The 23,666-nt window shown below is 39.8% G+C and overlaps 1 protein-coding gene across 3 annotated transcripts in view; it reads right to left on the bottom strand.

Annotated features, from left to right (window-relative positions):
• The window catches only part of grhl1 (grainyhead like transcription factor 1), an 80,557-nt gene that overhangs the window by 7,402 nt on the left and 49,489 nt on the right, over positions 1-23,666 (bottom strand). For 2 of the 3 annotated variants that reach the window (XM_003215382.4, XM_016996598.2), the window contains exons 9-14: positions 9,814-9,972; positions 7,531-7,618; positions 5,981-6,120; positions 5,403-5,440; positions 3,580-3,671; positions 1,405-1,490 (exon numbers count right to left, since the gene is read on the bottom strand). In XM_003215382.4, coding sequence (XP_003215430.1) covers positions 1,405-1,490; positions 3,580-3,671; positions 5,403-5,440; positions 5,981-6,120; positions 7,531-7,618; positions 9,814-9,972 — 603 coding nt within the window. The remainder of the gene's footprint in view (positions 1-1,404; positions 1,491-3,579; positions 3,672-5,402; positions 5,441-5,980; positions 6,121-7,530; positions 7,619-9,813; positions 9,973-23,666) is intronic. The other variant, XM_016996607.2, reaches the window with a different exon arrangement.

Below are 23,666 nucleotides of genomic sequence, written 5' to 3'. Positions count from 1 at the left end.
ATATATTTTGTTTGGCATGCAAAATGTTACATTGGCAGTGTAGAACTACTCCACAAAACAGGGATCATTTTCTATACCAACCAAAAGAGAATGCAAATACAGTAGAGTCTCACTTATCCAACATAAACGGGCCGGCAGAATGTTGGATAAGCGAATATGTTGGATAATAAGGAGGCATTAAGGAAAAGCCTATTAAACATCAAATTAGGCTATGAATTTACAAATGAAGCACCAAAACATCATGTTAGACAACAAATTTGGCAGAAAAAGTAGTTCAATACGCAGTAATGCTATGTAGCAATTACTGTATTTATGAATTTAGCACCAAAATATCACGATATATTGAAAACATTGACTACAAAAATGCGTTGGATAATCCAGAATGTTGGATAAGCGAGTGTTGGATAAGTGAGACTCTACTGTAAACATAACCAAGAAAATGTACGTGCCATGAAGATAATTTGCAGCAGACAGCCAGCATGGCAGACTGGTTAAAGTACTGGGCTGAGACACGGGGGCCCAAATTCAAATCACCACTCAGACCATAAAAGTCAGAAGGTGACCCTGGGCCAGCCCTTGACCCTTTCAGCTTGACCTATCTCCCTGAGTTGTTATGAAGCTAACACAGGGAGAGCCACAGGCACCACTCTCAGTTCAGATAAGGAAAGACAGGAAAATAACCAGACATTGCTCCTGAACAGGTATTGCTCTTCTTCAATCCCACAGCTTTATCCACTTTGCTGTGATTCAGCGCTACTGTTCATGATTGTGCTTTCCAAGACCCAATGTATACTCAATATCCCTTCCTTTTCACAAAGTCTCTGTTGCATCCACAGAAAGAACACCAAAGGAAGTGGGGTTTGTCTGATCATTTCATAAAATGCATCAGCTCAAAATATAAATATTATTCTATTTTTTTTCTCTTTCTTGCAGATTATTTTGGAAGGGAACCTTTTTTAAAAAAAGAAATCTTCTAAAGGTTTAAATTTATGCTTAGGCAGACAAGATCCAAAATGACTGCGACAGTTTGAACATAGCTAAACAACTGGGAACTAGATCCCATCTGATCTCAGAAGCTAAGCAAGGTAAGCCCTGGTTAGTACTTGGATTGAGGGGCTGCCAACATGTAAAACGTGCTGTTGACCATATTTCAGAAGAAGGAAATGGCAAAACCACCTCTGAAGATTCCTTGCCTAAGAAAACCCAATTAAATTGATGGGGGCCACAGCAAGTCAGATGACTAGAAGACACGACTTAAGTTTACAAAGAACAACTCACCAGACATTTACATTGCTAAAAACTTATATATAGAAGTATACATACACACAATTGTGTAACCCTAACGTGCAGAACAGCAAGTTTCCTCATTTCCTAAATTAGATAATAAAGAATTGTGCAACTTACAGCTTCCATTAGTCCTTTCAGAGATGGAATCTTGAGCATAAGTGCATCAAATACTTCTTCCGATTCCTTTCGAACATACAACAACACTGGATCCAGCAAACACATCATAGGAAGAGGGGAAATCAAATTATGAGCAGATATCAGCCAAAACTATAACAGTGATGCAAAATAGTGAAACATTAAATATTTACCAGGCCAGCCTAGGAGGAAACAGCACAAAAAGCAAATCCACTGCTAAATCCAGAGCTTGGAAACATTATGTGAAAGGGGGACCACCTTCCAGAATTGCTACAAGAACACAGCTCTGTCCAATTCACTTAAACATGCTTTAAAATCAGCACCCTTCCAAGCACATGAAAAATGTCACCACATAGAAAACTTATGTTGAGATTCAAGCTCACACAAAACAAGGAAGTTTAGAGTAACACACTGGCTGTCCTGAATTCACCCTTCTGAATAAACTGGTATCTGTTTGCTGCATAAGATAGTATTATCACACCTATGGGTTAGTTTATACTACCATAATGTTGGTTAACAAAGGTGAATTTAGGACACCAGTGCCAGAATGAAAAAAAGATACAAAAGGAAAGCAAAAGCTGAGGTGAGATTCTAAAAGGGCAATGTGCGCATGATCCTTTCCACCCCGTGGAAAATCACAGAGAATTTTTTTTTCTTTGAACATTCTTCTCTGCTTTTATACCTTGGACTTGATCCTCAGTACACAATTTGAAGATAATATTGCTCCTTAAGCATGCCCACATTCTGAGCTTGTTGAGTATATATGAGCAAACGTCAATGCTTTTCCATTTGATTCTCACATCTACTAGGCATTCAAAAGCTCTCTTTTATACACAGAGAGAAGCATGATAAAAAGACACCAAAGATGCCTTTATTGAACATCAGGAGAGAGCAAGTGAGGTAGACTGGGGCCTGATTAGCACACCCACAGAAAACCTCGAAAGACTGTACTCTCCCCTCATTAAGCCCACTCTGACCAAAAGGTCCAAAAATCATTTTTGCTTCCAGAGTAGAGTATCTTAAACTTTTCCACTTGTGACCCCTTCGGGCCCAATACATTTTTACGTGATCCCAGGTATCTATGTACCGGCATTCACAAGATTTGCTAACGAAGCCATTTTTACTTTTTATGAAGGACATATTCTGCAGAGTCCACTGTAAGCAGTGCACAACAAACTAGGTGCCATTCAGAAAACCTTTGCTGTTGCCAATTTTTTGGGGATCCCAACATTGAGCTAAGGGGGTCCCCATTTGGGTTCAGGACCCAAAGTGTTCTAGGGGACTTGGGGGCATTTTCACAATTTGAGGCCCAGTAAATGCCCTTTAACAACAGGAAGCAAGTGGAAATCACTTTTCTGTTTAGTTTCTGTTTCAAAAAAAGCCCATCTTGGGCCTAAACTGGTTCAAGTGATCTCCCCAAACACAGTGAAAATGCCCCACACCATCCAGAGAGCATTTGAGGGCAAAACCTTGTTTTTGTTTATTAACCGCAGTGGACCTAGTGGGCCGAATGAGATCCATAGGCTACACTTTGTTCACCTCTATAATAAAGTGTGCATAAACACACAAAAAACCTTTAAAGGTTAATTGCTTTTCTCCCTAGACAATCTGAATATGTCTCCCCCAACAAACACACTTTGCATATTGGAGGAAGTATGTTTACTCTAATGCCCCTTCTACATTGCAGTTTAAAATCCAGATTATCTGCTTTGAACTAGATTACATGGCTGCATAGACTCCTATAATCCAGCTCAAAGAAGATAATGTGGATTATCTGATTTGATAATCTGGATTATATAGCAGTGTGGAAGGGGCCTGGGCCAACAACTCATTGGGGCTGCCACCATAGCCACGGTTTCACCAGCCAAAGCAGCTTCCTGGCAGAGCCTTGCTGGCTTCAAATGACCTTTTCTTTCTACTAGAGCTAGTTTCATATTGTTTACTCTTCAACAAACTCATCCTTCAGCCACAAATTGTAAATTTTGATTCCTCTGCAAATGAATCATCTCATTGTGGCGTATATAACAAATAACAGCAGAGACATGGCTCATACAATGGACACTAGCTAGTTCACTCTGTCATGCAAGCATGGTTCAAGAAGCCACTGTGAAGTACAATTCAAACAGAACTTTACTTCCAAATGATTTGGACCTTTACCTCTTTTGGGTTCTTCTATTCGTGATAACTTAATTGGGCTAGCAGAAAAATCATCTTCATTTAAGAAAGGCCCCCTCTTCATGCTAGAGCTCCTGGAAAATCAAACAGCCAATTAAGCAATTATTTATATCCAAATACTCTATTTGCACAATTGCAGGTAGCAGAAGTAGGATCTAGTCCTAAGAACAGGGATGGTTTAATGGCCAAGGTTTCAGGCCATCCAATCAATATCAGAAATAAATGAGTGGAGAATACACTGTTTCAAAAACGAGTTGATTTATCAAAGAATGCATCTAAGAAAGAGGGGAATCTGCTTTAACACTCTTACTGACTTGTTAAGAGATTCAGTCCATATCATAACTACTCTGAATCTAGAAAATGAGAAAGTATCACAAGTGTTTTTCTCTGGATATCACAGTTGGCTTTTACTGGACTACCAAGTTGGAAAATCTGCTTGGTTTTCACTGGAAAACACTTTAATCTACTTTCAAATGTTCTTTCTCTTCCTATCCCAGTCTTCCTCAACCTGGTGCCATTATAAGATTTTGGACCACAACTCTCAGGAGTTTTGACCCCAGTCACATAATTATCTTGGGGTCAACAGGTTGAGGGAAAAGCTGTTCTATGGTATCATAGGCAATTCAACTGTTACCTGTACTAGAATTCAGCGAAGAAGATTAGATGAGAGAAAGCAAACTGAACCTGGAATTATCTCATGCAAAGGACATGCTCTTCTATTGAGCTATGGACATTTATTTCTATGTCGCATTAGTCCAGGTACTGAGCCAAGGTGTTTTCATTTATTTCTTCAGCAGTCATCATAGTTCCATGGCAACAAGCGATAGTCTTAGCAGACAGCATCTCCCCATATAAACCTTCCTGTGCTATGAGATATAGGAAAAGTTCATTCTCAGCCCCACCATCTTCACAGTCATGGTTGGTGGGAACAAAAGATAGGACTTTCACAATGGCTGCCTCAAAGGTATGAAATTTCCTTCCTGATGGCCTCATCCTTGCTCTCCTTCCATCAGCAGACAAAGACTGCTTTATTCCAACAAGCTTTTTGAACTGAAGATTATTAAAGGATGGGCTTTAAAGAGAGTACTGTATTGTTTTTGCTGAATTGGTTGTAAACTACTTTTCATTGTTTCTAAGTGTGTTTTTATATTGTTTTAATGCTGTAAATAGTTTAATTAATTTTAATTTTAATGCTGCTTTTTGTATATTGGCCATATTGTATGTGTTTTAAATTGTAAGATACCCTGGGCCCTAATTTGAAGGAATGACAGGGTAGAAATTATCATCACCCTCATCATTAGGATTACTCCAACAAGGGCAAGAATCCAGGGTGACTCAACCATCTTCAGTTGCAGGCTGGACGTGTTCTTAGCTCCCAACTTAAACACCCACTGACCACAATACACTCTTCAGCCATAGTGAGAAAGGAGCAAGGTTGTTTTTTGTTGCTCCAGAGACTAAAACATGGAGCAACGGATTGAAGCTACAAGAAAAGAGATTCCACCTAAATACTAGGAAAATACTGTTCGATAGTGTTCCCTTGGAATGTCTCTGGACATTTAAAAACATTTATTGAGAGTGCTTTCGTCGTCTATTCCTATGTGGACCGGATGGTACAACTGTGATTCTATGTCTTTACAGAAAGGATAAGGAGCAATGTTTGTCTTCTCTGTCATGATCTCATGCAGTCTTCAATCATAGATTGCCTATCCTAGACCACAGTACCACTTAACCAGATCTAAACCAAAAAAGCACCTCATACAAACAACTGGCTCTAAAGTACAAAAGTTAATAACATATTTTACCCTTCTCCCTCCAGTTCATCAGATGCAAGAGGAAACACCTAAAAGAGAAAGCAAAATAAAATAAAGATCAGGATTATTTAGGAAAATTTTGAGAGCATAATTGATAGATCAACAACAGAATAGTGCCACATTCTCTGTCCATATAAGGAGACTAGCAACTGAGAGAAAAGCTTGACTGTGATCAACCTGGAGGTGCTCATGCATGGTATTGTGGTAGAAAATATATCTTAATAAATCAATTGGATTACATTTCTCGGAATGTTTGCTGATATAATTGAAACAGTAACAGAATGTGATGAAATAACACTTTCTGGGAGATAATATATTCTAATTACAAGTGCTCAGGTACTTTCTCACCAATAGCATCATAGTCTTAAGATCCTCTGTAACCTCTCTCGACTCTCAACCATACAAATGCATTTATTATGTCAGAAGCTGAGAATGGGCCAAATTCCCACCTCAGTTACTTTGTGCAATTTGATGAGATGTATCTTTCCACGCCCCCCCCCCAACCTTTTATGTTTGTTTATTCACTGTAACCCCATCCCACCAATACAAAACAAAAGAAACAAACATACATGAGCTCCACGCTGAATATTGGAGTAATGAACATCAGGTATGAAGAGAACTGGCTGGGTATCAAGATCCATAAATGGCTTGAAGATAGTGATGTCTGTACGCTTGTGGGATGGGAGCATGGGCACTTTGACATCAGAAACTGGTGGAAAAAGGGGGAGGATATATAAGGTCAAAGAAAGAAAGTAAAAGTAGAAAGAAAGTAAAAGTAGAACTAACATGTGTGTTTGATATTTCAACCGGTATTGTGATGCAAGCAACACCTAATGATATTCTCTTTTCTGCACAATCTATTAAGGCAGATGAGTCTTTTACTTCATCTGACCTTAGAAGGAATCTCCCTGGTCTATGAAAACATATGGGGGCAGGATCCTAAGATAGGGAGGCTACTGCAAAGTACCTAATTAAGGACTATTCAGGCTTAATGGGCCTAGAATTATGGACAGTGGTGGAAAAACTCACGAAGCTAGGGAAGAACATGGAATTGAGTAGCTAGAAGCATGAACAGATATCATATTCCACAAACTGCAAACATTTTGGAACTCCTGGGGTTTTTTTGAAAGTAATTTTAAGGAACCCTTTGAGGCCATATGCAGGAAAGCAGCATGATGGCAACATTTTGATGCCACAAGGAATGATTGCATATTTTAAACAATCGTCATTCCCAACAGCCCTAACTCCAATGAATTTATTCAGGGTGTATATACAATGCAGTTTGACACCACTTGAACTGCCATGGCTCAATGCTATGGAATCCTTAGAGTTGTAGTTTGGTGAGGCACCAGTTCTGTTGGGCAGAGATTGCTAAATGCCTTGTAAAACTAAAACTGCATGAATTCTATAGTACAGATACACCATTAAATTCCATCACCATCTCTTCTTCCTCTGGAAATCCTCTCAATTACTGTTTGTCAGGTAGCATTCCTGTCCTTGGTGCAATTTAGTTATGTGAATCATCATTAATTTTGTTTTCACATATAAGAATGAAGTTTATCAAACATTTCCACCACTAAGAGGGAAATAAAATGATATTTTTTGGCATTTTTAAATGATTTTTCATATTTCACGACTTTTTGTGAACAAAACATTTCCACAAAATTGAGCTTTGGGGACAGGAAACAATACCTTCAGTGCCAAATACTTTGTTTCTTGTATAAAAATATTTATATACAATACGCTTTTAAAAAGATCTTGTGGCAGTCGACTGTTTTTTCAACAGGGTGTGTCTCAAAAGTGTCAAAACACCCTTTCCCATGAAGGATAGGAAACCTGACTAGTATTTTTTCCATCTCATTTCAATTAAGTGCAAGCTGTTACCTTGCTTAATCAATCTTCTCCCTCCATTCCCTGCACCAAGTTAAATAAATTCATCCTTTAGCAGAGTGCTAGGTAAAATAAAGATAAATTGTACTAACGGCTCTCTTGTGTCAGAGTGTGTAACTTCATTTCCAAAGAAGGATTGTGTTATGGCATTGCCTGTATTTTCAAGGAAGTGTAAGCTGAAATCATCCTCTACAGTAGGTGGCACTTAAGCATATATATTTCTACTTACAGGCATTCAGCTGTGAGCTGGGGTCAGTGCACTTGCCTTTTCTTTTGCTTTGTTTTCGTTCCTCGTCCCTGATCTTCCTTTCTGCTCCCTGTTAGAGAAACAAAGGTGAAAGTGCTTTTGGATGCTTCTTTTTTTCTTTGTCTTTGAAATGATTCTTTGCCTTCTTTCTCTCTGTGTTTTTTTCTCACATCTAGCCCCTTCTGCATCAGATACTGCTGAAATAACTACTACCTCTTCACCAAGTCACCCTGGGAGTACTAAATGTGAAACTTAGCCCCTGCCTGAATATACTATCTGAATGTAAAACAGTAATAAAGATGCTCTCTTTCAGCAGGTCTATCCTCACGAATTTAAATCATGAACCTTCCATTACAAATTTTAAATTGTGTTACTGGTTGTTTTAATATGTATTGATTGCATGTCTTTTTCAATTGATGTTTCAAGCGGTTTACGAGTTATGTGCTTTTAACTGACGGTATATGATGTATAATAACAAAAGCAACAATGATCTCAACAAGAGCAACCTACATAGTTCAAATCAATACATGCCAAACTAAGGAGGTGTGATCCTTTGAACTGGCTGTATGTGAGATATGTTGATAATGACTGCAATGTACCTCCTTATGTCTTTACTTTACAATTCATGACACATGTGTCAAACTCAAGGCCTGAGGGCCAAATCCAGCCCCCCATGTCATTTTACGTGGCCTGTGAGGTCTGGATACATTTCAGAGCTTGGAGCCTTTTGAATGGTTGTGCTTGCAGTTTGTTTTGTTTGTTGTTATTTTCAGAACATGACCAATGGATGAGGATGGTGTGTGATATACTTTCTGGAGTTATTTAACAGTATACTGTATTCACAAATAGTTGCATTCTGTGATGTAATCTGTTATATATTTTTTGTCGGCACTGAACGCTTGCCATATGTGTTGGAAGCCGCCCTGAGTTCCTTCAGGGAGATAGGGCAGCCTACAAATAACATTTTATATTTACACAGTCATACAATTACAAATGACCATTCAAAGGCAACCATAAGACTGATGCGACACTCAGTGAAAATGAATTTGACATCCCTGATCCATAGCAAATGTATTCTTACTCAGAAGCAATATTTTTGAAAAGATACTGAATATGTGTTTTTAAAGAGTGCAGAGATTTTCAATGACCGACAGCTTTTCTGATATTCAAGCCAAATATACTCTCAAGAGGTATTATAGTACAATTCTACAAATGTCCACTCAGAAGTGAGTTTACCCTCTTATATTTAGGATAGACTGCAGTCTTAATGTGAAATCAGCTGGTTCATTGTGTTCAGAAAACTAGAAAGGAATGCATACTGTACAGGTTTAGCAAGGCAAATTGTTTTTTTAAGCTGAGCCAGCCAGGCCCCATACATTTTTCTACTTGAGGTAAAAGAGAGCAATTGTCCTCAAGCAAAGGAGAAAGGCTAGATGACATAGGAGAAGCAACCAAAATCTACCACTACTGTCTTTCTCCTCAGTCACCTCATGGTATCTAATGATCAGGCCAGTCCTGTTTTAAGCACAATTCAGGTATACAAATATGCACAGGAAACCACTTGGCTATAGCTCAGTCCAACACATTTTTGTTGTGATGTATCTTCAAGGCTACTCTTATCAACTCTGGCTTATGGTGACCTAGAACCAAAACTTGGAGACTAGCAGCATTACAAGGCATAGATACTCAGTAAGCTTTGATGCAACATATACAGATGCAAACCATGGAAACCTAAGATTAATTCTTTGTTTTTATGTTGTTGCTATTATGTGCCTTCAATTTGACTGAGACTGTGACCTCCCTAAAGGCACCCAGAGGGTTTTCATAGCTAGGCAGGAATTCAAACCCTTTCTACTTGGCATGGAATACATAAAATATCGGTATAGTATACAGTAATGTTTAAAAAGACCTTTGCTTGGCATTCTTTTTCTAGTGACCTGTTCTTCATCAGATCTGGTAATGCCTTGCATGTGATAAATCATATTACAAAGACCCCAAAAGTAGCAGATAATATCCAGGATACAGAGGGCTGTTGTTATTTTTTCTGCTTGCTTGTAGTATTGACTTGACAGTCTAACCTAAATATCTGACTATATTTATTTATTTATTTATTTTTCAAACTTATATGCCGCCACTCCCCTAGGGCTCGGAGCGGCTTACAAGAAGCGGCTAAAATCAACAATTTAAAAAACATCTTAAAAAACATCTGTATATGAGATTACAGTGTTTCTAAAGCCATTGCTGGATAGATTCCTGTAGTCTTACCTTATCACAAAAGACTTTAATCTGGCAATAAGCTCTGTGGACAGGTTTGTTGCTCCTGTTGTTGTAGCTATAGGTATCAATCTGAAGATTCAAAGGAAGCCCTTTCACACCTTTCTGGGAAGAGAAATCTGTACTGAGGCAGTTTACCGCAATGAAAACCTGCAAGCAAACCAAGAATAACAATTCTTATTAGAACCAGCATCAAAGAACATGTTATTGCTGTTTTTATTATTGTCTGTTACAGATGACAAATACATCATTACTGCATTAATCCACAAACCAGAGGCATTGAAATTATGGATTTAAGGTCCACGAGACTGAATTCTACAGGAGACCTGAACAGTACAATCCTATATTTGATTATGCATTTCCAATTTATGGCAGGATGGTGGTATTGCCAGTTGTGGAGTGTAAGATTTAACCTTATTATCAAAGCATAGCAAAGATGAGATGCCATAAAACCACATTTTTCTGGAAAAGTGAGAATGGGTGTGAGTTATAGGGGATGATAGACAGGGAGATGGGATTGAAGCTTTTATGATAGTTGAGGCATTAAGAAAGGACAGCAAATTGTTATTGCAGTTATTTGATTATTACGATTTATTTCTTTACTCCCAAGGAAAAGTATGTTTAGGATTCTGTCTCTCAGGGGCTAGTATATGAGAGAAATAAAACATTGTCATGAATTTTCACTTGCTATTCCACATCAACCAGTGTAACATCTTGCCTAAAAAGTACTCTTCATATGAATGCCTTCTATGCTAAAGCAGCAATGAGATCTACACATGGAGGGGGCATACATTCAGTTCACACTGTTCACCAAGGATACATTAAAATTGCCAGAATAAGTATTTTGATGGGGATAGGCATAGCTATCACTATCTTGGACCGTTAACTGCTATTTGTGACTCTAGCTGAGTGTTGCTTCTGCATATAAAATGTTCTAATTAATCTTTTGCCCAAAATAAAAATATTTACTTTCTCCTTATTTATTGAATTTATGTTTTGCTTCCAATGAATACAAGGCTCATCCTTCTCCCCCACATTTTATAATCACAACATTTCTATGAAGCAGGTCAGTCTGAGAAAGAGTAAGAGGATCAATCTTTTACATTTTTGAAAGATATATTTAGAACTATTTTTTATTTCTGAGACTGAAAAGCATATTTATACCTCAGTTATTTATAAAGTTTTATTTTTACATCCATGCTTTTTGAGGAGGAAGGCCTACTGGCAAGGGATGGGGTGCATCTCACACAAGTAGGAAAACACCTTTTTGCGCACGGACTAGCAAACTTCATCAGGCGCACTTTAAACTAGGTCAGCCGGGGGAGGGGGACAATAGCCTTGCGAACAGTATTTTACCCACGACCACAGGGAATCGCCATAAGGCTACATGGAGGGTTGCACAAACAAAACAAGGACCAATTACCAAGAACACAATAATCCCAAAGGAACAGCTATGGGGAAGGTCCCAGGGGCTTACATGTTTTTACACTAATGCACAAAGCATGGAGAATAAACAAGACGAACTCCAACTTTTAGCACAACACCACACTTACAATGTCATAGGCATCACTGAAACATGGTGGGATGACACCCATCACTGGAATGTAGCCATTGAAGGTTATAACCTTTTTCACAGAAACAGAACAAAGGGGAGAGGAGGGGGAGTAGCCCTATATGTCAAAAACATTTTCATTGCAGAAGAGATGCAAGATGGCAATCTGGGAAACCAACTTGAAAGCATCTGGATAAGAATCAAGGGAACCGGGACTCAAAATGATCTCGTTGTGGGTGTCTACTACAGACCTCCAAACCAGGAAGAAGAACTTGATGAACCCTTCTGTCAGCAGCTGACCAAACAGGCACAAAGAAGAGATATAGTAGTCATGGGTGATTTCAACTATCCTGATATCTGCTGGAAAACAAAGTCGGCCAAGAGTACAAAGTCCAACAAATTCTTCACTTGCCTTGCAGACAATTTTATGGTCCAGAAGGTAGAAGAGGCAACAAGGGGATCGGCTACTCTTGACCTCATCCTAACAAACGCGGAGGACCTGTTCAATACAGTCAAAGTGGTCGGATCCTTAGGGGCAAATGACCATGTGCTCCTCCAGTTTGCAATACAAAGGAAGACTGAAACAAAAAAAAAAAGTCAAACCCGCATTCTGGACTTTAGGAGAGCTGACTTCCAAAAAATGAAGGAAATACTGAGCAGCATTCCATGGACGCTAATATTAAAAGACAAGGGAGTTAACGGTGGATGGGAGTTTTTTAAAAGTGAAATACTCAAGGCGCAAATGCAAACAGTGCCAACAAAGAAAAAAAATATGACAGATGCGAAGAAGCCAGAATGGATGTCCAAAGATCTTCTAACTGAGCTAAGATTCAAAAGAGACATGCACAAGAAGTGGAAAAGGGGAGAAATCACCAAAGAAGAATTCAAACGTATAGCCAACTCCTGTAGGGAAAAGGTTCGCAAGGCTAAAGCGCAAAATGAGCTCAGGCTTGCCAGGGACATTAAAAACAACAAAAAAGGCTTTTTTGCTTACGTTGGTAGAAAAAGGAAGAAAAAGGAGGCGATAGGGCCTCTGCAAGGAGAAGATGGGGTGATGGGGACAGGGAAAAGGCAGAACTGCTCAATGCCTTCTTTGCCTCGGTCTTCTCACAAAAAGAAAGCCATCTTCAACCTCAGCAACATGAAATGGACGAAGGATTTGGGGAAATCCAACCCCAAATAGGGAAACAAGTTGTCCAGGAACACCTGGCCGCTCTAAACGAATTCAAGTCCCCAGGGCCAGATCAACTACATCCAAGAGTACTGAAGGAACTAGCAGAAGTTATTTCAGAACCACTGGCAATCATATTTGAGAGTTCTTGGAGAACGGGAGAAGTCCCAGAAGATTGGGGGAGGGCAAATGTAGTCCCTATCTTCAAGAAGGGAAAAAAGAACGACCCAAACAATTACCATCCGGTCAGCCTCATATCGATACCAGGCAAAATTCTGGAAAAGATCATTAAGGAAGTGGTCTACAAACACTTAGAAACAGATTCAGTCGTTGCTAATAGTCAACACGGATTTACTAAAAACAAGTCATGCCAGACTAATCTGATCTCTTTTTTTGACAGAGTTACGAGGTCAAATACAGGGAATTGGGTCGATACAGGGAATACCGTGGATGTAGCCTACCTAGATTTCAGTAAGGCCTTTGACAAAGTCCCTCACGACCTTCTGGCAAACAAACTAGTAAAATGTGGGCTAGACAAAACTACAGTTAGGTGGATCTGTAATTGGCTAAGCGAACGAACCCAAAGGGTGCTCACCAATGGAAAGAAGTCACGAGTGGAGTGCCGCAGGGTTCCGTCCTGGGCCTGGTTCTGTTCAACATCTTTATTAATGACTTAGACGAAGGATTAGAAGGCACGATCAAGTTTGCAGACGACACCAAACTGGGATAGCCAACACTCCAGAAGAAAGGAGCAGAATTCAAAACGATCTTGACAGACTAGAGAGATGGGCTGAAACTAACAAAATGAAGTTCAACAGGGACAAATGCAAGATACTCCACTTCGGCAGAAAAAAATGAAATGCAAAGATACAGAATGGGGGACAATGCCTGGTTCGACAGCAGTACGTGTGAAAAAGATCTTGGAGTCCTCGTGGACAACAAGTTAAACATGAGCCTACAATGTGATGCAGCGGCGAAAAAAGCCAATGGGATTCTGGCCTGCATCAATAGGGGTATAGCATCTAGATCCAGTGAAGTCATGATCCCCCTCTATTCTGCCTTGGTCAGGCCACACCTGGAATACTGTGTCCAATTGTGGGCACCACAGTTGAAGGGAGATGTTGACAAGCTGGAAAGCATCCAGAGGAGGGCGACTAAAATGATCAAGGGTCTGGAGAACAAACCCTATGAGGAGCAGCTTAAAGAGCTGGGTATGTTTAGCCTGCAGAAGAGAAGGCTGAGAGAGACATGATAGCCATATACAAATATGTGAGGGGAAGTCATAGGGAGGAGGGAGCAAGCTTGTTTGCTGCTGCCCTGCAGACTAGGACGCAGAACAATGGCTTCAAACTACAGGAAAGGAGATTCCACCTGAACATCAGAAAGAACTTCCTCACTGTGAGGGCTGTTTGGCAGTGGAACTCTCTGCCCCGGAGTGTGGTGGAGGCTCCTTTGGAGGCTTTTAAGCAGAGGCTGGATGGCCATCTGTCAGGGGTGCTTTGAATGAGATTTTCCTGCTTCTTGCAGGGGGTTGGACTGGATGGGTCACTTCCAACTCTATGATTCTATGATTCTATGAGTGTGCCAACTACCGCTAGCTGAGACCTAATGCAGAAACCTATCAAAACTGTCAATTCAATGTAGTCCTAGAGATTCACTTCTCTACTCCTTCTGAATTTACCAATTGAAGATACTTGGACAACTTAAAACACATGCAAAAATGATACTTCCAATAAGAGATATAATTTAGTTTACTGCACATCTCTCACCTAAATGTAGCTTTTCAAAGGAATGAAAATTAACACATCAGTGGTGACTTAGAGACCCTTAGTGGGGAACAATGGGTACTGCAATGATAAACGGTTCTTTATGGAGAATATTTTCAATATCTCAAAAGGTTTTATTTAGTCATACTAACAAAACGTCGCTCCATGCAGTCATGCAAGCCACATGACCTTGGAGGTGTCTACGGACGACGCCGGCTCTTCGGCTTAGAAATGGAGAAGAGCACCAACCCCCAGAGTCGGTCACAACTGGACTTAACGTCAGGGGAAGACCTTTACCTTTACCTTAACAAAAGGGAAAATCAAGTAAATGTTCACAGGTGACAGGCGCACTGGTTCTTGAGCTACATCTCTCAAGAAATAGCGGTTCTTGCAATGAAAGCAAGCTGTAAGGTATTGTAACACAGATATAGTACTTTTCCACGTAAGGATTACTATGAATCTAGATGTAAATTGCACCATCTGACAACTGAAAATGGGAACTTTAAAATATCTTCATGCTCTGGGAAGTGAGAAATACAAATGAGAACTTCCAGCTGTTTGTGCAACAACAGAACAAAACATAGTCCCAATTTATCTGCAATTGTCTTATTTTACCATCTTTGTAAGAGATGCTTATGGTAAATCCAGTTGGAGAAGTACGTTTCCCACTCAGTCCGAAAGGTTATATCATTTTTCCTGCACATAAATAATCAGTTGTGATGAGGTGTCTGCCAAACTGACAATTCGCATCTATCAGGGCCATCACAATCCTATCCTAATGTTTTCCACATCCTGCAATCCGTTCACCAACAGCTCCCAGGATGGATCTAGACTGCAGTTAATTGCATTGAACTGGATTATATGGCAGTGTAGACTCATATAATGCAGTTAAACTGCATTCTGAAACTTGGCAGTGTAGATCTAACCTCACTCCCTTCAGCCAACTTTAGCCTGAGCAACATCCTGGATTGTCAACCTACCAAAACCCATTATTCCATGTTGCTTTTTGTTCTTCAAAATCTTGTCTTACACTGATGAGACCTAAAGCAGTGGCTCTTCCTCTAAACCTCTCCGTCCTGGCTTGGAAAGTCCCTTTCTCCAGAACTCCAGCTAGTCTTTCCTTTTATCAACAAAATAGGCAAGCTACAAATTCTTCTCTTTTTTGAACTTTCTCTAAACACCGTTCTCCACATATCTTGTCAATTATTTGAATGGAGCACCCAGTGGCACAATGGGTTAAAACCTTGTGCCAGCAGGACTGCTGACCTGAAGGTTGGGTTGCTGACCTGAAGGTTGCTGGTTCAAATTCGGGAGAGCAGGTGAGCTCCCTCTGTCAGCTCCAGCTCCCCATGTAGGGACACGAGAGAAGCCTCCCACAAGGATGATAAAACATCAAACATCTGGGCGCCCCAGAGTAGGTGAGAAGGAGAGGTCTATAACAATTTTTTGCAATACAGTGGGGGGAAAAGCAAAGAAAAATAGATATGATTTCCTAGACAGTTTGATGGCTCATCCATCAAACTGTCTGGGAAATTATTGAAATACAGTAGAGTCTCACTTATCCAACACTCGCTTATCCAACATTATGGATTATCCAATGCATTTTTGTAGTCAATGTTTTCAATACATCATGATATTTTGGTGCTAAATTCGTAAATACAGTAATTACTACATAGCATTACTGCCTATTGAACTATTTTTTCTGTCAAATTTGTTGTATAACATGATGTTTTGGTTCTTAATTTGTAAAATCATAACCGAATTTGATGTTTAATAGGCTTTTCCTTAATCCCTCCTTATTATCCAATATATTTGCTTATCCAACGTTCTGCTGGCCCGTTTATGTTGGATATGTGAGACTCTACTGCATTTACAATTTGGCATACAAGGTGTTAAAATAATCATTTGCAGCGTTGCCCAAAGATTATATTTCACTTGGTACTGTAGGTGCATTGTGTTTTGCGTGGCCTCAGAATTACTTTTAAGAGGCATCTTATAGATTTCTGATCAGTTTATTACATTTGAGAGTCTTTACCTATATGCACTAAAGGCACCAGATCCCATCTGATCTTGGAAGCTAAGTCCCCTTCCACACAGCTAAAAAAAAATCCCGCATTATCTGCTTTGAACTGGGATATATGGCAGTGTGGATTCAGATATTCCAGTTCAAAGGAGATATTGTGTGATTTTCTGCATTGATATTTTGGGTTATATGGCTGCGTGGAAGGGCCCTAAGTAGAATTAACCCAGGTTCGTACTTGGATGAGAAACCATCAACGAATACCAGGTTTGGTATGCTATATTTCAGAGGAAGGAATCAGCACAACAACCTGTGAACATTCCTTGGCTAAGAAACATTATGAGATGGGGGGGGTGGGGGGAGGACAGGTTACCTGAAGGCATGTACACATACACACACCTATATGTAAGTTTTATGCTACTACTTAGTAAAGGCTTTACTTCCATATAGGATGGGGTAGGAGACCTATGGCCTGCGAAAGTTATTCAAGTTGCATTGATCCCAATCAGTATGATAAATATTCAGGGATGATGGAAGTTGTAATCCAATATCATTATGGGATCGTATAGTTCCCCACTCATGTACAGACCTGTCAATATTTGCTCGAGATAGTGCTTGCCGTTCTGGAGGGACTCTTAATTTTTTGCGTCTCATAGACTTAGCATGGGGATTTGGTTAACCAGTTAAAATTCATGCGTAAACCAGGTTTTTTTTTTTACCTGAAAAATGGGGGGGGGAGTTGAACCCCTAACACACACACACACACACCGCTACAGGCCTGCAAACTATATAAATGTGAAGCAAATACCTTGCATTACGATGATTCTGCTGAGGCCATTTTATTTGGACATATAATGAAAGATATCCCATGGAAAGGTGATAAGACAGAAGATAGTAGAAAAAGCGGAAGACCACATTACCAATGGGTTGTTTTAATAAAGAAATCCATTGCAATGAGTCTGCAGGCTTGTTGATGACTGAAGCTCATAAAAATTTATCATTCATAAAACAAATTAGACAATGCTTAAACTTATGAATGCTGCTACTTCAAGACTGTGGCTAATTGGAGTCATTTGCTACTTGAAGTGAAGAACAACACAGTGCCATTTAAAGTATGAAAGATGAACAATAGTTAGTGGGACAATATTCTTTATTACATCTGAAAGCATGGAGGAGGACAGCCTGCCTAGCATGTAAGTCCCCCCTCAAGCACCTTGCTGCCACCTCCCAGCATCTGCTGCCTGAGTTGGAAGCCTCACTGTGGCAAATAACAATCTCCCAATTTAGCCATCACCACCAACCCCAGATTTAAACGGGTATTCAGCAAAATCCATAGGGGTTAAGCCTATTAGCAACTAGTAGGCATAGTAATGAAATGTGCTCTATATTTTCAGAGTTTATATACCTCTGAACAACAGATGCCGGGGAGTGGATGCCTTCATGCCCTGCTTGTGGCCTTTCTGGAAGGCATCTGGCTGGCTTCTGCTGGGAACAACCATGTTGGCAACAGAAAGGGTGGAGCTGTTCTCATAACCCCTGTAGTAAGACAGTATCTCTGCATCATAATAAAGCAGCCTGCATCCATAATCTGGAAAAGCGTCATTTTGCTGACAAGGAAGCATTTGTTTTAATTAAAAAGTATTAACCATACTGCTTTTTTGTTTCCTTGTGTGAGAAAAGGGAAAATGCCTTGAGAGAGGTTTCTGTCTGTCTGGATGTGTCTTCTAACATCCCCTGTGAGAAAAGTCACTCAAATTATATTTTGGAGGGGAGTTAATGAAACCCCTAAGGTCATCCCTAAACCCCAAACAATTCTGCTCCCTTCATAGTATTGCCAAGCTTTCAAGGTAACAATAAGGGGCAGTTGAAATACATGATATACACAGCAGACAATCAGGACATAGCTGTTGACAAGGTTCAGTTCTACTTAAATGCCCAATGATGTGCTGATTTCAATTAACGTAGTCATGTGTTTCTCTATAGAGTTAATGTATTGCCTAAATTCATAATAGATTTCTGTCTTTATAAAAGAGCCTACACCACAAACTCAGGGGCTAATTTACATAAAAGGAAAGCTTGAATCTCTGCCACCTAAAGTATGATTTTGCTTAAGTAGAAATACCTTTAACCTGTGTCTAAAGGGGAAGAAAGAGGTAGGTGATTTAGCAAGTGCATCCCCACCCAAGAAATGTCAGAAAAAAGAAGTTAAGTAACCACAAAAGTTGTTGGACATCTTCAGCCTGTAGAGCAAGATTCTTCTTCTGACACTTCTTTCCCTTTTGGAGGTCTCTTCCGCATTCTTGCCTATTATAGTTTGCTTGTTTTTGAGAAGCATTTTTATGTAGCTTTTTCATGTCAGATAAAAGAAATCAGTGCTTACAGATGGACATATACACTATTTAAATCCTGCCCATGAAGCCATACAGTTGGGGAGTAGTAATTGCTGTTAACAACTGACATAATGTACCTTAGCCCCTGTAGTTGTCATTTCCACTATTGCATACTGCCTCTGTGTACAGCCTAATTTCACCAAGAGATATTTATCTGAAAAAGGCTGCCAGAAGCCTTTTCCCCACTCTTTGTAAACTTTTTTCAAATATTCTCTGCCGACATTTTGTTTGCAGCAACTAAAATCCCGCCCCCTCCCCAAAACTGAATGAAAAAATCTACACAAAACAGAAAGTTAGTATAACAACCTACTAAAAACTGTAATTTTAATGGCGATAAATAATGGGAGTGGGGGGTTGTAATGAATTGCACAAGAATTTTTTTAAAGTTACATTCCCAGGTCTGAGTTGTCTACCCCCTGAAGAAATTAAATGAAGCAGTCGCCACCCCCTGAAGAAATTAAATGAAGCAGTCGCCCTTAGACATTTGAAGGATTTCAAGAAGCTATTTCTTCACAACTCCAGATTTATACAGAGGTGTATTCTGCTAGAGGAAACCTTTAGTAATACAAACTGAGGAAAAGTGAACAAATCTCTCGCATGAGTCAAAATAGATATCAATCAGGTAGAGTAATGTATCAGAAACAGGAACTAGAAAGCAAGAATCTCCTGAGAAAGAAGAGTCCTTTAGAAATTGGGTGAGCTGAATAGTTTTCCTGTGCATCAAAGGAGAAGAAGGGCTCATAATGCACAAAGACAAAATGTACTTCTGTTCAGCAGTTCCTAATGCTAAATAAGCATGCCATAAACATGGCTACCTAGAAATGGGTGTGTTCACTTCACAGCATTTTCCCACGCATAAGAATGATGGAGATAATTATTCCAAGGGTTTTAATTAACTCAAATCACATACACACACACACAATCCTATCCACTTGAACAGCAACAGTGCATAACCATACATAAAACGTAGAAATTACAGATTAGTAGAATTCGTGTTCCACAATATCATGTGGCTTCTTTCATAATTCAGCACATGCAAGATCTAATAATAATAGCTGAGGCAATCTAGGCTGTAGCAATAACCAGCAACAAAATGGGAGACAGACTGTTTTTAAGTACGGAGTCAAATTTGCAAAATGTTCATGTTGGAAATGGCAATGCTGGGTAAGGATTTGAGGAATTACAGTTCAAAAGAAGAATTTCCACAGACTTACTGAATGAACTAGGAGCGGAATTGCCTGAAAAGTAAGACACAGATCAGCTCCAGGCAAAATTATTATCTTCCTGTCATCTTGCCACATTCATTAGGTTTTATATGAGGTTTAGGCACTTGTAATGCCCAGAGCAAATGGGGCTTACCAAGGTTAGCAAAACAGATGCCTTAATAATTTCATATATGTTTTAATAAAACATTAAATATTAATACGGTAGTAGGTTTGCTTTCATGCAACACATACCCAAAGTAATGACAAACCTCTATCCAAAAAAAAAAAAAAGGATGACTGGGTTAAGTACTCACATAGGTGGGACATGTAAAACTTTTACTCAGTAGATGTAGAAGTTGAACACCACAGGATTTTCTAAGCAAACATAAGACTGCATCTATGATTCCAGCAGTGGGATTTACTTTGGAATGAAGGCAAATTAATGTAGCAGAAACAGGAAAGGGACAGTAAGAATCCTCTGGGAAATAGAGTCCATTAGAAATAGTTTTCCTGTTCTGGATTTCAAATCCCATTCTTCACCATTGACTGCTAACAGTCACAACTGAACAGTATCAGATGAACTGAAGGATTCTCATCCCTGCTTCGTGATTTGATCAGCAAGTCTGAACTTGCTAGTTTTGCAAGCTGGACCACAGCCAAAATACCACCGTTTCTTCTACTACAGAACTGGAGAACCTAGTGAACTGCAAAGTTCATCATTGCCCTCCATCACTGGCATAGTGAATATAGGTTGACAGTATTCTCACTGATGATGGTTCAGAGTGACAAAAGAAAATGCAGATGAAACACAAGCCCTTGGCTCGAAAAGGCCAGCTCCATTGGCCTCTTTCTTCCTTTAATTGTCTTTTTGCAGCAGCTACCCCAAGAGGGATGTGACAGGCACTGCCATGCTTTCCCCATCCCTTCTATTCATGTCAGGACACTGGGATGGCACACCTCTGTGGGAAGGGAGTATTTCATTTTAATTGATCTTATGTAAGCCTAGCTGGAAGTTCTTTTGACTGAAGAGTTGAATAAAATGTGCTATAAATAAATAGAATAAATAATATGGCGATTATAAAATATAGAATGATGCAAGCTTCTTACAGAACTCCCATAACACTCCATTCTTTAAATAAGGGACAAGGGGAGAAGAATACACCAAGAGGTAGCATTGCCTTTCTTCTTCACGATGAGGCTTGTGAGGAAAAAAACAAGGAGGAACTGTGCTGAGGCTAAAAGCACATTTATTAAGAATGAGCCTGATTCAATGCAAGAGAACGTACCTTGGAGCCAACAAGCTGAGGATTGCAGTGCTAGTATCAACCCTACACTCCCTTTTCTTGCAAATGTGAAGCCTGATTGACTCATTCACATGGCCCTCATTTAGTTTCATCCTAGACCATACTGGTATCTTGCTACAGACAAAAGGAGGTGACAACGCCTTATTGTAATGAGGTGCATGACAGAATGCTTCATTAGGAAGACCGCCTTCTAGCCACTCACAGCCAAAGAAAATTAAAAAGGAATGATTGACTTACTCTCCTATGCATCTAGCAAATAAAGATCATGCTAAGGCCTTGGGGGAATCAAATTATAGGAAGCAGTGCATCTTCTTCAGAGAAAGGCTAAACAAAGACAGCTCCAATTCAAATCAAAGGGAATTTATGTACCTTTTGCTTGGCCTGTTTGCCTGTTTGGCTTGTGTCTTTGAGAAGCTGCATCTGCATCATCATTATCATCATCACCATCATCATCACATTTCTTTGAAGTATATGGACTTTTTCTTCAAGGGCAAACCCAAACTCACGGACAAAAAAGAATAAGTAGTATATAGCACTACAACAGCATTTGAATAGCATTTTCAACGGGGGCAGTACAATACATTACCTTTGCAGTCCTTATCTCATTCCTGTGTAAGGGATTGTTGTATTAATGTGACACAAGACATACGGAGGACCCCAGATAATCATAGACCAGTATTACTCAAAGTGGTGGTCTCTGGAACGGTGTCGGTCTGCAAGCTCTTGACTGTCAAAAAGCGTCCAAGATAAAAAGAGTTGTACCCAAAAGGTATACATGTGATACTACTCCCTGACATATTTGCAGGAAAAATGCTGGTCCTCTACATCAGATAAGCATGTGAAATGCTGTGTTAAAATACAGATTCCATCAGACCTAGACCTAGTCAACATAGACAGTGGTAATGCTTTATGAGAACTGCATCCAATGATATCTAAAAGTCCACACTTTTCTTATCTCAAGAGTACAGGTTTATCTGAAAGTAAATAAATACATTCACAGTCCTGCCAAAGCTGAAACCATGCCACTTCAGTGTTGACAGTTCGTAGTTATCTACTATAAGATGAAAGAAGCAGTCCTACGAAAGCTGTAATCAGTTTCTTCTGTCAAGAGTTTAATGAAAAAGGAATACATGCCAACAATAAATACATCTTACATTGGCACACGTATGTAGAAAGTTCTACAGGTGAAGCCATTTGGCCCACCTGGTCCTTGGCTGTTGGGTTATACTGGCAGCAACTGGGAAGTTGCTCACCACATTATTTTTCCCACTGTGCTCTACAACAGAAACAATAAAAGAACATCAAAATAGCGTGTAACTTCCAAGACCAGAGCAACAAGTGAAAGTCCATAATTTGGTCGGCAACTCACAGAATTTTGTCTCAATCTTTCAAACTGCAATTGTAATCTTGTGACATGGTACATGAGGAGTCTGCCACACAGGTAACAGAGCTCCCACATCTCTTACAATCTATCTGGGCATATTTGTCTTTAGATATGTACTCTATGCGTTCATTCATGCAAGGACAGAGTAATGGAATTGCCTCAGGCGGCAAATGCTAGGGGTAAGCATCAGATGCCTCCTGGTATTTACTGGAGGATTCCATAGTGCTGGTGTGCAGTGTCAAATTTAGGGAGTCAGTTTCTTCTGGATTCTCTAAATTTGCCTGATTTCCTAAATGTTGGCTCTTAAAAGAAATATGACGATTTAACAGAGTCACTGTTCCCTAGCTAGTTGCAGAGCCATATAGGTTCACGTTTGCCTTGGCCTCTCTGGAGGCAAAGCAGCAGGCCCCAACTTCTCCTGCTGGCTTCCTTCCCAAAACTGAAACCATTCCCTCCCATTTCCTTCTCAGGGCCTGCCTCTTGAAAAGATAGTACACAGTGGCAAGCTTGTGCAAACATTCTACAAACCTGACAGAATCCGCAAGAATAAAGGAAAAGCTGGAAGCTTTTATCCCATGCTTCCTCCTTGCCTGGTCTAAAGGTACTACTACTGATAATGGTGAAAGGGGCAGATGAGGATCAATAGTTAGTAGCCAACAGTAGACCTTCCCTTTTCATAAAACCTATCAGTCTGTACTGTTAGTCTTTCTCAGCCATGAGCTCACCAAAGAGAATAGGGAAAGATGCAACAGTGAGAAAAACACCTTTCAACCACACTGGGGGAAGGCAAACATCTCTCATTCAGGTTCCAGCCTTGCTTATATTCATGCCAGGTCTTGCCTTTGTCCTATGTATTAGGATTCTGGCTGTGCTGGAGAAAAGGAAGCATTCTTTTTCCCATGGCCAAGCCTAAATTAAAATCCTGGATTTTGGAAACGCATTCATTTTGATTCCAGATCTGAATACTTCTACTTCCCACCTCATGTGATTATATTGGGGGTTTGATGCACACACACACACTCCCTTCTGTTGGACAGATAACAATACAAACA

Source organism: Anolis carolinensis, chromosome 1 (genome assembly GCF_035594765.1).
Source record: "Anolis carolinensis isolate JA03-04 chromosome 1, rAnoCar3.1.pri, whole genome shotgun sequence".
In the NCBI taxonomy this organism is placed as follows: domain Eukaryota; kingdom Metazoa; phylum Chordata; class Lepidosauria; order Squamata; family Dactyloidae; genus Anolis; species Anolis carolinensis.
The sequence above is the reverse complement of the archived record's forward strand: the minus strand, read 5'-3'. Positions and strand labels throughout refer to the sequence as shown.